This window comes from Pteropus vampyrus, unplaced genomic scaffold (genome assembly GCF_000151845.1).
Source record: "Pteropus vampyrus isolate Shadow unplaced genomic scaffold, Pvam_2.0 Scaffold332, whole genome shotgun sequence".
NCBI classification, from domain to species: Eukaryota; Metazoa; Chordata; class Mammalia; order Chiroptera; family Pteropodidae; genus Pteropus; species Pteropus vampyrus.
The window spans coordinates 844,176-861,878 of record NW_011889113.1 but is presented as its reverse complement, the minus strand read 5'-3'; the positions used below and the strand labels follow the sequence as shown (position 1 = coordinate 861,878).

The 17,703-nt window shown below is 38.9% G+C and overlaps 1 protein-coding gene across 1 annotated transcript; it reads right to left on the bottom strand.

The window, feature by feature from the left end:
• Nucleotides 1-1,552: 1,552 nt before the first annotated feature.
• ACOD1 (aconitate decarboxylase 1) lies at nt 1,553-9,697 on the bottom strand. Its single transcript, XM_011378146.2, has 5 exons — nt 9,632-9,697; nt 6,211-6,372; nt 5,369-5,458; nt 3,906-4,111; nt 1,553-3,018 (listed from the first exon to the last, which is right to left on the bottom strand). Exons 1-5 carry the CDS (start codon nt 9,641-9,643, stop codon nt 2,040-2,042), a joined length of 1,449 nt encoding a protein of 482 aa, XP_011376448.1. The 5' UTR covers nt 9,644-9,697; the 3' UTR covers nt 1,553-2,039.
• Nucleotides 9,698-17,703: the final 8,006 nt, after the last annotated feature.

The window sequence follows — 17,703 nt, the reverse complement described above, 5'->3', positions numbered from 1 at the left end:
GCCTTCTGATGATACCAAAAACAGGAACAATAATTCTTATTCGAATGGTAAAATGGACTTGATCAAAATTTTAAAACATCTCTCTTCAAAAGAGACCATTAGAAATATAGAAAAACATGTCACAGACTGGGAAAAAAAATTTTCAAAAACATTTATCTTATAAAGAACTTATACCTAGACTATATAAAGAACTTTTGTAACTCAACAGTAAATAACCTAATAAAAATAATTGGCAAAAATGCGCCAGAATTAGTCATTAGGGAAAAGCCAATGAAAACCACAATGAGATATCATTACATCCTCACTAAACTGGCTAAAATCAAAAAGAATGACAATTCAAAGGGTTAGTGAGGATAAGGAGAAACTGGAACCCTCAGGCATTGCTGGTGGAAATGTGACATGATAAACCTACTTTGGAAAACAGTTTTTTATAAACCTAAACTTGTACTTTCCAAATGACCCAGCATTCCTACTCCTAAGTATCTACCCAAGAGAAATGGAAAGGTATGCCCGTAGAAATATATGTATGTGAATGTTCATATAAGCATTATTCATAATAACCTTAAACTGGAAACAATCTAACTATTCATTAACTAATGAATAGGTAAGCAAATGTGGTACATCCATCTAAGGGAATGCTACTCAGCAATTAAAAGAAAGAAAGTACTGCTATGTTTGTGGAAAATTTTTATAATGCTAAGTGAAAGAGCCAGACACATAAGACTACGCATTGTGTGATTCCATTTACTATACCAAATGTCTGGAAAAGATAAAACTATAGAGATAGAAAGCAAATCATTGGTTGCTGCAGGCTGGAGGTGGGAGTGGAGATTGATTGCAAGCAGTCATAAAGAAATTTTTGGAGTGACAGAAGTATTACGAAACTGGATTGTGGTGATGTTTGCACAACTATAAATTTACTGAAATTCATTGAAATCTACACTTAAAATGGATGAATTAATGGTATGTAAAGTAGATGTGAAGAAAGCTATGAAACATTTAAAAAAACAAGTTCATAGTTTTGTCTTTTTAACTGGAGCATTAAGTCCATTTACTCTTTTTATAATTATAAATATATTTAAACTTTTTTCTATCATTTACGTCCTGCCTTTTCTATGTATCTTTCCCCCCTCCTTTCTTGCCTTTCTACAGATTATTTTTTTCCTAATTTTATATTTCTGCCTCTGTTAACTTGGAAGTGATAATGCTACTGCTTTTTTGTAATGATTAATCTAGGAATGTCAACATGCATACTTACAAATCAAAGTCTAGAGTTAATAGTTTTGCCCTTTTCTTGAATGACACAAAGAATTTAGAACACATTAATTATAATAATTCCCTGCAATTTTTAACCATTAAGACATTTTAATTATTTTTTATAGTCAGTATTTAATTATATATATAATTACAAAAAATTTTTTGTAATGAAAAGTGACATAGTGGTTAAGAACATGGCTTCTAGAGCCAAAATGCTTTATTTTTTAGATTGCTTTATATTTCTGCTTTACAAATAGAGAAACTGAGGCAGAAGGATACCCAGTAACATGTCTGAGGTTACATCTAGTTAATGGCGGAGGCAGGATTTGAACCCACTAAGCTCTTACATTTAAAGCCAATAGCCCTGTGGAGATGGTCTAAGAAGTCTGTTGGTGGTACAACAGATCAGAGCCCTTTTCCACTGTCAGCAAATATATGTGCAGGTTCAAATTTCTCTCACGTCTTGAGGTTCATGAAGTTCATTAGATTTCTCTGTAAAGATTAAGTTTACAGGCAAATCAGCAGGGACTTGAATTTCAGCAATATGAATACTTATACAATCAATTTCTCTGTGTTTCTTGCATGTATATTATCTTGCTATAGGAAATTGGAAAAGTCTTGCAAAGTTACAGGACAAGACTTCTTCCATGTACATCCAGTTCTGTGTCTAGATTTTTTGCACCATGCTGCATTTATTCCTGGGCAGACCAAGTACAGACTTTTGCTCTATAAAGCAAAACACTAAATTTCCCCCAATATAGTCATTTATATGTCAGAGAACCTCAGGAGAGATTGTATGCTGGCACTGTTATTTGCTGGATCGATTTTGAAACCATCTCCAGTGGAGAGGGTCCTTTCAGAAGTGTGGCTAACAAAGAACAGTCCTCTAGGTCTTCCAGGTTTTCTACCGTCTCGATGAATCTTTCTACTGTATCACAGGACAGCGTTTTGGAGGCATTGGCTCTGAACTTCTCCTGTAGGTCCTTCTGGCTCAGTGGCTTCCTCCAGTGACCATAGAAGGTATCGGAGCGCTCAGTGAAGGTGATATTGTCCTTGAGGGTGACACTTATCTCACAGTATAGTGTGTTGAAGTTTGGGAGGTTGTCTTGAGGATGCTCAGTCTCCACCTTACCAAGCAACTCTCTCACCTGTGGCCTGCTGATCTGGCATTTGTGAAATGATGGGACAGTGATGTTACCATCGAGTAGCATGGCACAGGCCACATACTGAAAGGAGTGACGGGCTTCATGCTCTGAGTCTGGGAAGGGCCTGTTTACATACTGGACATCTGGAATTCTGAGCACAATTCTTTCAATGTGGTCAATGGGAAGCAGGACTCCGTCTGTTACAAGGTGCTTTCTCACAGATGCAGCTGCATCTGCCACCCAGTGGGTAGCCAAATGTGCAGGGAAACGCTTGAAGGCCACATCCTGCTGGTCCAGCAGCCAAGTGTAGGAATTTAGGTTTGGAAGTACTTTGGGGGAGTAGTTGGCATAGAAGGCCCCAAACCCTGCCTGCATGTCCAGGACCTGCTTATTTCCTTGGAGACCCAGCATTGCCAGAAAAGCAGCTTCCATTCCATGCCTGGCAGCATTGCCTATATGAAGAGGCTTAGTCTGAGTGGCAGCATTTGCCATGGGTGCTCCCGCATGAGAAACAGCAATAGCCAGAGCCTCTTGGCACTTTGTCATGCTGAGCCCTAAAATCTTGGATGCAGCAGCAGCACTACCCAAAGTTCCGACCACTGAGGGGGGATGGAATCTGAAAAGCAGAAAAAGCAAAGAGTTGAAGATTTACAAACCTTAACCATCAGGAGACAATGTAGTATAGTGATCAGGAGTTTAGAGAATGGAGTCATACTACCTAAGTTCAAATCTCAGCCCTTCTACCTATTAGCTGAGTGATCTGGGGAAAGTTATTCAACTTCTCTGTACGTGTTTTTTCTTACAGAAAATGGAGATAATAATAGTATCTACCTCGTAGTTTTGTAAGTTTTGAATGAATTCACATGCTTACAACAGTGCCTGAAATGTAGTAAGTTCTTTATAAATGAAATTGTTACAATATTGGAGAAAGGTAAAAGTTGTTGATTGCTGAAAGTCCATTTAAATAACTATAAAAATTGAGGGCCTTGTAGAAACTGTGAAAATCACTCAATATTCCAATTTACTCCTTTCCTAATAGGCTGGATCAAGTAGCAAAATAAATATTAGATTGAACCATGTAATAAAGCCAACATTTCACCATTTTTGAACAGTCAGGTTTAGGATATTCTGAATGTTATTAGTCTGAAGAATCCTAACAAAAACAAAGTAAATTCTGCTTTGATGGGATCAGGACTATCTAGAGTCCCCACGCATACCAGAATGACCTGAGTCACCTGGGATGAGGAGCCCCAATTTATTTCACAGTCTTGTTTGCTTGATTCTCTAAACCCAAAAAAGATTTTTCATGGGGACTTCTGAAGTCACACCTCTGTATATGGGTATACAGTTTAATATATGACTGGTGAATTGACTTATCTGCTGGCACGAATATTAACATCTTCAACTGAGCCAACCTTTACATCCAAAAGCTCTTCAGAGATAACGATTGACAGATGAAGGAGAATATGGCTGTCTCTCCATGGGGGCAAATATTTCCCATACCTTTTTGGTATGTTATTGGCTTCCTTGGAGAAATTCATTAATCGGCCTTGCACTTCAATCCCAACATTGAAAGCCAGCAGCAGGTCCAGGCCAGAAAACTTTGGACTTGGGGGCAGAGCTTCTGATAAAGCCATGAGGACAGGAAGGACAGCGCCAGAAGGGTGGGTGGCAGGGTGCCATGTGTCATCAAAATCCATTGAGTGAATCTACATAAACAGACATAAACAACAACCAAAACCTAAAATATGTTTCCCTGAATGAAATGGCTTTTGGACCAAACAACCTTGTTTGATATGGGATTTTTAGATTTGATTCTCTGAAAATAAAACCTATGAAATGGCTGTGATTCTTAATCACATTTCTAGGGACTGGACACACTGTTCACCATCCAGATCAGGCAGGACCTTGCGGAGCAGCTGTGAGCCCCAAGGACTTTGGGTCTTACCCAGGTGGCCAGAGCTCTCTGCCACAGCCCCTGAAAAGATCTATGTTCCGTTTATAAACAAAGCTGTGGAATTAGGTGGCTGCTCCTCCCTCCCTCCTTCTTCCCTAACCCTTCAAACAAGTTGCACTAAAACTTTAGTGTCATTTATTCCACATAAGACCATTTATTTTTGTATCTTTTTATTATGAAATAATTTTAAATGTATGAAGTTGCAAGAACTTTTGAACCTAGATTATATACTAAGCTATATTTTAAAATCATTATTTTCTGCTATAAGATTTTCTTCCTCTTTATTCCAGCCATTTGCTTTTTTCTTATATGAAATAGTAATAACCAGAAGTTCATTTAAAAATAGATTTTTATGTCTATTGGATGTGGCTTGCGCGTTTCTCACTGCTTACTGGACATTTACTCCTGGATGCATCATTGGGTTTGACTTTCAATATTCTGAGCTACTGTCCCCCCAAACCATAAAAATATCTCAGAAAACCCAACACGTTCATGTTCAAATTATATCTTGTAGACTGCCTTTGAAACACACAAAAAAGCATAAAGCATAAAAATTGTCTGTCAGACAAGAAATGCTATTTGGTTCAAAAAATATAATCATATATAGCCATTGTTTCTTTCTCAATAAATAGTCATCGAATGAATGGATGGCTGGATGGTTGATTACTGGATAAAAAGTGGTACTGACCACAACAAAAAACTGAGTCTGGAAATTGGGTTTTATATTTTTTGCTATATATATTCAGAGCTTAGAGTTGAGATACCTTGGGGGCGTTTTTATCTAAATCCTTCTATCGTATTTCCTCTACTTCACAATTTGTTTGGAAAGTACCAATTTACTATTAAAACATGAAAACTGAAATTACTACATAGGAGAGAGAGCAGGCCTCTCTAAATTTCAGTGATATTATCAGTAAAATATGGAAAATGGGCAATTTCTGAGATATGTCCTGGTTCTGAAAATTATTGTGATCATCTATCAGTTGAAAAGACATGGAAACATCCTTACAGCCACACCGTTAACAAAGGCAGCATACGTTGACGGCAGCCTGAGCTCTGGTCGGCCCCAAACAGTGCTGCACGTATTGGAATTGTAGATCTGGAACAGAAGAATATCAATCAGTGATACAAAGTGTGAGCACAGCACGACATTTCAAGAGTCATTCTTCATCTTTGGAGGCATTACATGAATAGTCCTTATCTGAAACTTTGGTCCTACATCGAAGGCCTAATCATTGGATTCTTCTCTTCCTTGTAGAAGAATGTGCAACTTTCTCCGTGGATGTGAGAAGAGATGCTGTCAATCGATCCCAGACCACAATCCAGGGGCTGAACTTATTCTTATTTACTCCTTTTGTGTAAGTACTGGGGATGGTGGACTAACCATTTACGCCAAACACATTTTTTGGCAAGTGGATGCTACATCTCCCACATACACACCCACTATCTGCTCAGAGTGCCTGCCTGGCCTTTTCTGTAGAGACTCTCAAAGTCTTTGCATGAACGAATTGTCTGGAGTAGGTGCTATTGCTTCTAAAACTCTCAGGTAAAAAGTGCTTTCAGTCATAATAGTAATAAACCATGAGATATTACTAGTGTTAAGACTGGATTTAAGATTAGTCTTAAGACAGTGACTTAGTAAAGGATGTGAATGAATACTAAAACTCAGACAGCAAAGCATAGAAAAGCATAAAACTATATACAACAATGCTATGTACACCAAGTAGCATCCCTAAAACAAAGAGCAAGGTCGTAGAACACACACACAGCACTGGGTACGCTCACGGGTACACTCATGAGCAGGTATTGCATACTTGGTTTTATCTCTAAAGGAGACATTGAGCTTCTTACTTTACTATATTCAGTGGCTTTGTGAAACACTTCTGTACTGGTTCCCAGGAACCCAACGCCCAGAGTATCCAGAATCATCCTCTTGCTCCTCTGAATGACACGATCCGTCAGGTGTCCCACTTTCAAGCCGTGGATCACTTTGGCAAAGCTTTCTGTGACAGACTTTAAAGGAAAGAGTGTTAAGCAGCGCTACGCTCACTTTGTATGTGCATGCTTCTTTTATATGTGAGAACTTGACGTACTTTTATGTGAAGCATTTGCTAGAGGGAACCTGGTCAATCAAATTAAGTTCAATTGCTAAAAAATGATGTGTACCGAGCACCTACCATGTGTAAGAAAAAGGGGTGTGGAAATGCACAACAGCTAGTTTCTGTCCTTAGTCAAACTGAGGCAAAGGCTAGCTAGCAGATGATGACCACAGAGGATGGTGAAGGTGACAGTAGGGGGCAGCAGAGTCAGCAGGGAAGGGGGAGAGGGACGTCTCGCCCATAAAGCACAGGGTATTCAGACAGCTGTTAAGTGCCATATTAAGTATGTGCCAGGTATTGTGCTGACCTTTTAAAATACTATATCCATTCGATACCCACAGGTATTTATTATGAATCTCAATTTGGTGGTATTTATTATGAATCTCACTTTGTAGGTGAGGAGTCAGAGACCTAGAAAGAAGAAGTCACTAAATTACACAGCTTTTAAATGGAGTCAGAACAGAAACCCCTATGAGTCTAACTCCAAAACTGATGCACGGCTATTCGGCCTGTTTCTTAAAGTGTGGTCTGACAAACATGTACATCAGAAACACTTGGAGTTCTTGTTGAAAATGAACGTCTGTGGTCCCCACTCCAGACTCCGAGAATTAGCCCTCCCAGCATTAGAAGCTTTGGAATTACGGCACATGGTTCTATGTTTTCATTAAGATGTCTAGGTGATCCTCAAGTTCTCTAGTGCTTTCATGTCCCACGTGGTAGCTACTCTCCACATGCGCTCTTGAGCATCTGAAATGCGACTGTCCAAACTGGGACGTATTATAGGAGTAAAATAAACACTGGATTTTGAAGATGGGTAGGCAAAAAGGAATATAAAGCATATTAATAGTTGTGAAATCTTGATTACATACTGAAATGATAATATTTGGGATATATTGGTTAAATAAAATATATTATTATAATTGATTTAATCAGTTTCTTCTTTTTAAAACATGGCTACTAGAAAATTTAAAAGTATCCTGGAGAACCTTTCTGTTGGTGGAGAGTACCTGGGGGTGTTGATACCTGAGCTGGTTATGAAAACTTATGGGAGGGAGTCAGCCAGACGAAGGTGCCCGAGATGAGGATGGAGGTGAAAGGCAAGGGTAGCAGCGTGGGCCAAGGTTTGGAGGAGTGAGGAGTGCAATGAATGCGGCAAACTCCAGCTGTAGAGCTGCATGCAGGGGACAGAGGTGAAAGGGAGAATGGATTTGCAGGCCACAGCTGAGTCAATGGGGAGCTGAAGTGCTGTCTTAAGAAAGGTAGGGATGTGATCAGAACTGTGTTTTGCAGCCATCTCTGTAGGCAGTCGCATAGAGAAAGAATTTGAGATGGGCAGACAAGAGACTGCTGCAGTGGCACCAGTTCCAGATGTGGCAACAGCAGTGCCATTTACCAAGAGAGAGAACACAGGATGAGTTGCAGACTTTGGGGCAACAGTGATGGATGCACTGTGAACTTGTCGAATGTGAAGTATGCGTGGTCATCCTAGTGGAGAAGACCATTCTGCTTCTAACCCACAAACCATCTAATAAAAACCTGTAAGTCTATTTACATTTTATAAGCAGCAGAGTACTGTGCAATTCCTTTAAATATCAAGTTCTTCAATGCATTGACAATTATTTTGTCTTTAATATGTCTTACAAGAGAACTTTATTATGTACAGTTAAAAACATCCACTATATGCTTAGGACTTAGTACCCAACTTAGTAAATGTTGGGTCGCTTTCCTTTTCTGCTCTGATTATTACGTTATTGAGCTACTTACTTTGTCTAAGAATCAGACACATCATTTTAAAGTGTTAGCTATAGGGTGAGGGACTATTGGATTAGAGGATCTGAGGTGTCTGAGATGCTTTGATGCTAAACTCAGTGCCCAGGCAGAGATAAGAAACGGAACCAGTGCCCAGGTGAAAGTCCTTCGAGCTGGCCACTGATTGGTCCCATATTTGCAGGCTCCAGAGTATCAAGTCAGGAAAACTCTGCAATTTTCGAAAGAATGGGCTACTCTTTACGTCTCTGAAGCTTTGGCAGAAAGGTGAATCATCTGGGCGCAGAGAGGAGAACACTGGGAGAAGAGGTGCTGGCAAAGAAGTTTCTGAGTAAAATGGAGAATAACAATAACTTTGATTTTCATGGTGCTAGAAATCGGGGTAAATGTATTTAGAGGCAAAGGGATGAAAGGATGAAACACTGGTTTGATGACTGCCAAGTAAAACGTAGAGTTTCTAGCACTGGTTGGACTCCTCGTTCTAAGCAAAATTGCCTCTTTTCAACCTCTCTTCCCGCCCTCACAATTCCCACAGGTGAGAGCATTTTGTGACTGGTTGTTCATCGCTGCAGAGTTAGATCTGGCCTGGGAGAACCCTGTGGAGAGGTGTGTGGGCCTGGGAGCATGGAGACTGAAAGGTGATCCTGGTGTCCATCTACACGACCCCATAGTGCTAGTGACTTACAAAAGCCGAGCTTTCATAAAAAGTGTGGGACAAGTATGGGGATCTCCTGACAGGTCCTGAACACCACCCCACGTGTGAAGAACAGTTGGCCTCTTTCTGTGCCTCGAGGAAGGGAATGAGGAAATGAACGCGCAGCTGCTCGGCTGTCTGTAGACTGGGCCCCATCTATTTCTAAAGTATTATTTTGGTCTTCTTGACTTTCTCCTGGCATTTACATATCTTTTTAGTAAAACACTGTGATTGATGTATAAATTAAGGCAAAATATGAAGTCATTTAATAAATATTTCACAAATTCCTGCTATATGTCTGGCACTTGGCTAAGCTCTCTAGAATACCAAACCAAGGGGTTACAGTTTCTTCCACAAAAAGCTTATCTTCTCCAGGGAACTAAGGATAGTAAACATAATTAGAAATGCAATCTGGCAATGTTGTAATTGACATATATGAAACTAGGAGGTTAAAATTCAATGACTTTATAATGATTCACTTTCCTCCTAATTTTATATAACAGAATCATAGCTATTATTAGTAAAACACTGATTAAAAAAAAAAAAAGATGCAGTTAATTAGATATAGCCCAGAGGCTATGAGAAATGGTAAAATGCCATTTTTAAAGTAGAAGCAGGTAGCTCTTAAAAAGAGAGGGCAACTGAGGAAATTAAGAAAGGAAAGGTAACCTAGAAGACCAATTTAAATAAGCCACATCAAATATAACAATACCTTGAGCTTCATGGTCTAAAGAGGAGGTTTATCTCAGGAGTAAATCCAAGGAGTAATTTGTTTGCTGTGTGACTGCATTTATACTCTTCAAACTCATTCTCTTTCATTTGTTCTAACCCTAAAATTTCCACTATTGCATCACCTCCCAACTAAACTTTTTTTAACTTCCTCCGTAACGAGTTATTTAACTCACCCTCACAGTAGAGGAAGAATTAAATAAGGCTAGGAAGTACAGTAGCAATGGTCAAATGCATCAGGAACGTACATTGACAGCAAATGGTCACAGGCATCAGGAACGTACATTGACAGCAAAATTAGGATTTCATTTTGTGCCTAAATACTATATATCAAAATTAGAGAAATATTCATACTTGAGATTTATCTCGGTATTCTATTTCTAAAAATTTATCCTAAGGAAATAAACATGATATATAGAAAAATTTAGCAAAAAAAATAAAAAATAAAATTTATAGCCTTTCTTATAAGATTAAGAACTGGAAACAATCAAATGTACCTAAATAGTGGAATAAGTAAAATATGCCATGTACAATATTTTTTAAATTAATTTTTTATTTTTTAATTAAAAGAATTTTTCAGTTACAGTTGACATTCAACATTTTCAGGTGCATTTATATAACTTATGAAGTTAAACATTTATATAACTTATGAAGTGATCCTCCAATAAGTCTAGTACCCATCTGACGCCATGCATAGTTATTGCGATGTCATTGACTATATTCTATATGCTGTATTTTACATCCCCGTGACTATTTTGTAGCTGACAATTTGTGATATGAACAGTGTTTAAGGCACACTCTCAGTTTCCCTTCCACTTCATCCCTGCTGGTCACCATTGTTTAGAGACAAACGTACCAACCAGAAGTTCCTGGTAGCTTGAGATGAAGAACCTGGAAGGGCATTGGGTGTCAATCGCACTTCTTTCCAGCTTGTTCCCTTCTTTGTTCCTGAGCTGTATTTTCCATAAAGGCAGATATCTGGTTCTCGCTTGTAATCGATCAGTGTGGCTTGCCTGGACCTAGCTCCGCTCCTCTGGGTAATTGTCATTTCCTTTGGGCTGCCTAGTCCTGGCCGATTGGTTTGTGGTTTGTACTTGTAGCAGGTACAAAAACTGGGATTATTTAATACCAGATCCTGTTGTTCCAGATGTAGTGGCAGAACATCTTTAGGGAAGACTGCATTTCAATTTTGAGGAAATCTCTATGAGTGTCATTGTCCTCCCCCAATCCTATTAAGGTAAGGAGAGTTTGGGACAAAGAAATTAAATTGCTCTGCATTAAAATGCAAAAGGCTCTCTTTCTTGTGGGCAGCTGGTATCTTTGGGAGAAGAGGTTGAGTAGTTTGCTTCTCTCGGGTGGAGCCTATGGAGAAAGTGTCCAGGTGCCACAGACTGGGCCAAGGGCAGGGTCAGAGAGAACCCCCATGTACTGGATGTACGTGTGATACCCTGGTAATAAGCCAGGACCACATGGAAGGTGGGAAGGTGATCAGCAGGATACCCCATGTGGAAAGACACAGGCAGAAAAATTTGAGGAGCAGTGAGATCAAATATCTAATTTGAAGTTTTTCTTCACAACCTTATCATTCCCTTAAGTCGTTCTCAGGAAAGTTTGTTACATACTACAACCTAGTGTCAGCCACGCTTTGGGGAATGAAGGTACAGGTGATTGTTCATGGAGGGCTGGAGAGAGCAGCTCAGGGTACCAACCAGAGGGAGAAGGGAACAGCAGCAACCTAGGGAATGCAGATACTCTTTGGTTGTCCTACATAAGGGAGAGTCAAGGGAAAGTGTGTGATTGTACCCGCTTGATGGTGTAAAGAAGAGGGACTCAAAAATGAGGACTTGGGAATGTTTGGATTCTACGCTTAAGCCAACTGCTGTTAAAGTGGGCTTCCCAGCTATGGTCCAGACTGGGGAAACCCAGAGTGAGGTTGAGTGTTGGCAACAGGGTGGTTGTGTGCATCAGGGTACTGTTTCAGACGACCTTAATTTTATATCAGTGGACTTCAAAGCCAGCTTCCAGTGAAAGGGTGGATTTCTGTATCCAAAGAATAAGATGGGTATTTAGGGATGTGAAGCAAGAAGGGTGAGGCCGGACCATTTGCATAGACTCTAGTAAGACCACTCACAATAAAGGATTTTGTGATTGTTGCTGGATAGTTTACATAAATTGGTGTTAAGAGTAATCTCATTGAGTTGAAAGAAAGCAGACATCTAATTTGACAAAGGCTTTAAAAAGAGCTATCCTAAATGTCATCCCACTTGGGAGTTCTGGGGTTTTCAGCTAAATGTTTATACTTAGACATTTAGAGATCCCTAAGATCACCTTTCCATGAACATGAAGAACAGGCTGTGAGGATCTCAAGCACCTCACTGTGGAAAAGCTTGATGAAGAAATCAGGAATTTTATCAAGTCTGATGATGATCTTTAATGTAAGTTCTCTCATTCAGCTTCTCTGGGGCCTCAGGTTTTGCCACTATTGAATTCAGAAGAGTTGGTTCAATTCTTTGCTAGTTTAATTACTTTGTATTTTTATGGAATTGTGACCAATTTAAAGACTAAGGCCCTCTGTAATTACAGTCACTTTCTAACTATCCGGGGGCTTAAATGATAAATTGTATATTGGCTGCACCTCTCTAATCAGAAACAACTGATGCCTTCCTGATTCCTTTTGTTCCTAGCTCTGAGTAGAAGCCAGAGCAATTGTTTTTAAATGCAAATCTACTCCTCCATTACTGTGTGGAGGGAAGCACTGCAGTCCTAGGGAAGGCCTCCTGCTAATAGCCTTTGGACACTCATCTTTTCACAGCAAGTCTTCAGAGACTTCAACCCTCCCCCCTCCCCCCACCCTCAAAGATTGAGTGCAACTTCGTGAGACCCCCCCTAAGCTGGAGCCACCCAGTTAAACTGCTCTAGGATTCCTGACCCCCAGAAACTGTTGAGATAATAAAAGCTTGTTGTTTTAGGTGGAAAAATCTTGAGGGTATTTTGCCACATATAATAGATAATACAAACGCCAAGCTGTTAATGTGACTTGTACAGGCCCTTAGGACTTTAGTTAACCCTGTACTCTCGTTTTGGTTTAGCATCTGCCCTTACCCAAGGGGCCAAGGTCCTTATGGTCTTAGGGACCTTTGTACCAGCGATTCTTTCCCACCTCTCATGTCTCCTCTCCGCACGATACTCTTTTCTTCTCTCCTTATCCCACAACTCTCTTCTCATCTTCCATCTAAGATGGAGGTGGGTTTGTTCTCCAAGGGACATTTGGCAATGTCTTAGAGACATTGACCAAATGCAGTGGGTAGGGTCCAGGGATGCTGCTAAACATTCTGCAATGTATAGGACGGTCCCCTCAGTCCCTGACAACAAATGAACTGACCCAAAATGTTAATAGTATCAAAGTTGAGAAACCCTTATCTAAGTTAGGGGTTACGTCTAAGAATCCACCAAAACACCCTAAGTTTAAGTACCTACATGTTCCTTTATTAGATTGGAAAGTTCTGTTTAGTGAGGAAACTGATCTACCATGTGGATTCCAAGGTCTCGCACAGGGCCCACACATAGTAGGTGCTCAATACATTTTTGTTGAATAAATTAATGCAAACCCGATGTTTTCATTAAGTCAATCATACTAATACATGAGTGAAATTTATCCCTTCTTTTTTTCCCAGTGGAAATATGTCAGGAAGATATATATATTTTTTAATAGCTGCGACTTTTATTCTCCTATGGAATGCTGGTCTGACAGCAAGTCGAATACAATGATGACATCTCTTTATCTTGGCAACAGCAGTTCCAGCTATAAGAGATTATTTGTGAATGTGAGCTATCAGAGTAAATCAGAAATATTTGAAACAACAAATCACAGTATTTTTTAAAAAAGAAAAACCATTTAATCTGATCAATTTTGCCCAGAATAGCTGATTTAGGGTATTTGATTTTCAGTTTCTCTTTTCCTGCTTTGTACTTCCTGTGCTACTATTGCACAAAATATTATGTGTCAATGCCTAGACTATAATTATTGTTTCATTTTTTTTTTTTTTTGCAAGCTTATGTTTTATCAGAGATCACAGTGGTAGCAACCAGGGTTCATTTCCTTGATTAGTTCTTTCTTAATTCATTTGGGATATTGAGACATACTTACCATGGAAATGTTTTTGTAAAAGAGGAAACTTTGGACAAAGTTTGTTTAATTTCCTTAAAACGACAACAGTAACCACAGTAATAACGGCCATCAAAATCTTCTTCACTACTTAGGCCATTATCTATCTACCCTTGTTCTGTCTCCATTTTTCCCAGTACCTTGGCAATAAGATAAAACCAAATTTTAATAGGGAAGATGAAAACTTCAGTAAGACATCAAGAAAGAATATTTTAAAACAATACTTAAGAGAATGCCTCATGGAATCAATGATTTTTTTTTTTTCAGTAGAAAAGAAAAGTTTTATTAGAAGGGAAACACTTCCAGAAGTGGAAGTGGGCCTGAGCAAGAGAAATATGGCTCAAAAGGCCGTCCACCAATGCTTATTTTGTGTGTATGTGTTCTCTATAGGTTATTGTGTGTGTGTGTGTGTGTCTTTTGTGTGTGTTGTGTGTGTTGTATGTGTGTATGTGTATATGAACCTTTCTTTAACAACTTATTAAACTTTGAATGGAATTGTTTTAAGTACACAGAGAGATTAGGTTCAAGAGATTATGACCTGAGGAATTTGAATCATTGAATGAATGCGTGGCTATAAAATCATTGCTTAAATACAATTGACTTAACATATTTTATTGTGAAGAAATCTTCCCATTTGTGGAAGCTCAAGGTGATTATAATTTATTCTCTAAATCACTCTACTTAAAAGGAAAATATTATTTGTAGCTTTTCTCATACGCATAAAATAGCCCGTTTGTGTTTCTTAGTTAACTAGCAAATACTGAGTGATTGATTACCCACCAGCTATGTTGCCCTTCACCAGATGTTTGCTAAAAAACACAATAAAATGAATGGATGCCTTGTTTTAATAAATCTGGCAGGTTTTAAAGAATATTTCATGCAGAAATTATATATGCACAAAGAGCACACAGAATAGGCTCTTTCAAAGCTATATTTACACATAGAATTGTCGTGGACCTCAAAAGGAATGCAGTTAAGCATGTCAGCAGCAAAGGTCTAGTTACCTACCTCCTTTTGATATTCACATTTCACATCAGAGGCTCTTTTTCTGATATCATGTCTTTCTTCAGCTCAGCAAAATTCTCTTCCATTATTTTCTTGATTCAGTTCCCTTTCTGGTCTCCTCTGAACATACACTGGGTAGGTTTTACGTCTCTTGCATTTATCTCGCATGCCTCCACTAGATTCTTGTAATTTATTTTTAGTTTAACATTTCTGTTCAATGCTCTGATAAGGGTTGCATGATTTGGTCTTCCAATCACTAATTTAATCTTCAGATGCACCCATTCTGCTATTTAGGTCTTTTAATGAGTTTCTTATTTTGGCAATCATGTTTTTATTTTATAAGAACTCTTTCTTGTTCTCTGATTAATATTTTATATGGTAGCTTTTTCTTATTTTATGAATCCTTTAACAATCTCTTTGAGAAAATTACTTCAAAAATTAAATGTTTTTTCCTGTTTCTTCCAGGATTACTCACAATGCTTCTTCATCTTGGTAACTCTTTATCATGCTCTTGGCTTTCCTCCTGTTTGCTCATGATAAGTTCCACATGAATCAGATTGGTCACTGGTGTTGGACATAACCCTGACTGCAGGATCTCTCCGTGACAGATGCTCTCCGTTCCGTCAGTGCTTTAATTTAGAACGATCACCTTTAGGCCTGGAGACCATGGGGCTCTTAATGAAACTCTCAAACTCAGCTAAGGTGAGAGGTACTAGTCAGGGTACAGAAGTGAGAGGGCTAATATGATCAGACATCCTCACATAGTACATATACAGTATTAATGTTAAAAAAAAATCTATAAGCCATAGAACCTACAGAGAAAATTCAGGTTTACTCACTGTCATTTCACTTTGGCAGAACTTTTAGATCAACCAGCAGACCACTGGTTGTCACTAGATTGCTCTCCTTAGATCAGCATCCACTGCTGGTTCAATTAGTCATGGCCAGAGGTGCTTGGGTCTCCTGGGACTTGCGTGGTTACTTAGACTTCAGAAGGGGCCCACAGGAATGCCACTTATTATTTAGCTTGGCTTCTCATGTATGATAATATTTTCCCAAGAACTGTTATCATTTATTTTTCATATTTTTTCTTATTTTTCATGTGGCTTTTCATGTCCCATTTAGTCAAACATAGACCATTAAGCAGGGTGTTTTGCCGATGTCTCAGTGATTTTATCTTTTATTCCCTACCTATTTGCATATTTTCTTCATAGTTGATAAACTAAAGTTCCTAAACTTGCTTTATGAAAGAGAGAGAGACAGAGAGAATGAAGGAGAGAGAGAGAGAGAGAGAGAGAGAGAGAGAGAGAGAGAGAGAGAGAGGCGCACGCAATATCACAAAGATACATGAATTGATTCCGAGTCATTGCTGAGGCCCCATGGAAACATCACCTGCGTGCTCACCTTAGCAGGTGACCGCATTTACCCGGCTGGTTATTCATTTAACAGGTCTTGATTCTGTCGGTGCCCCCAAAGTTGACTAGAGTCCTGGGGACTGACTCTCATTAACCCAAGTTACACGAGAAGTTAATCAGAATTTCAATTTATTAATTTACATTGTTCAGAATTTTATAATTTCTGGTGTCAATAGGAGTCTGCTATTCAGGGCCTTTTCATATCAAGGTGTCTGAGAAGGTTATTTGGCAATGCTTACTTGGTTAGTAGCATAGGAATGGATGGAGAGCTACTTTACATAGATCGTGGAAAAGTCAGATACTATCCTTGCCCCATGAAATCATCCACTTCTGTGGTGACTGGAATGCCTTGGCCCGCCAGATTCTCTGTTAGAAGTACTTAGCCAAATTCTTAGTTTGCTCCCCATGATTACCTTTACTTTATTTACCTTTTAATTTTTGCCCTATGAAAGCATGATGCTTACAGCACAATGCAGTCAGACACTCCTGAATTTGAAGTTTCATGCCCCAGATACATCATCCTGGTCTGTCAGTGAAGTAAGTGAGATCTGTACCTTCCAAGTTTACTACACAATAAAACGTAGACTCTGAGTATCAATGGGATGACAACTAACAGGCAAAATGTACTATTGTCATGTTTCAATAAGAGAAAACTCCTGTCAGCTGAAATGTCTTTCATGACTCATTCGAATAATACAAATTAGGCATTTCCTCAAAATTTTAGAACAATATTTAGATGTAACATGGGCTCTTGTGACTTCAGACCTGGTGTTTTCCTTATGAATAATTGGGTTCTGCCTTCTGGAATTTCTACTTAGCCCCGCTCCTTACCTTCCTCCCTCTATACTCCTTGGTATCCACAAAGAATATTACTTTTTTTTCCTGCAGTTTAACATTCATAATAAATCTAGTTTCCAAAATTTTCAAACTCTCTGCTTGTAGTTTCATTCCTTGAATCAGTGCTATTCTTTTATACATCAACTAAATAAAAATTTGTTTTAGTCTCAGATGTGTAAAAGATGGGAAAAGGAATGGTAAAAATCAACAAAGAACCTTCTATATATGAGAAAACACTGTGCTAAGGACTGTGGATGTGGAATAGTAACATGTTGGGGAAATATAACTAAGAACAAAATCTTCTCTCAACCCAGAATCCTCTTCACAGAGATAAGAGAAAGATAACACTAATTTCCGAATAAGCATTAAACCAGAATGTGATGTACATCATAGCAATTCCCTAGGAGATTGCAAAGAAAGAATTTTAACACAGCCAAGCAGACATAATCCTATGACAGTGTGGCTGGGAATTTAGGTGAGCAATGAGATGTTGCTTGCTGCGTGTGGAAATAGAATAAAGCAGTAGCAGAGACTTGATGGACATTTACTAAGCCTTTGGGAGAGCTGGATGGAGGTCCCTGCTCCTACATAATGGATACTTCTCTATTGGTCTTCACTAAATGCAAGGTCTAC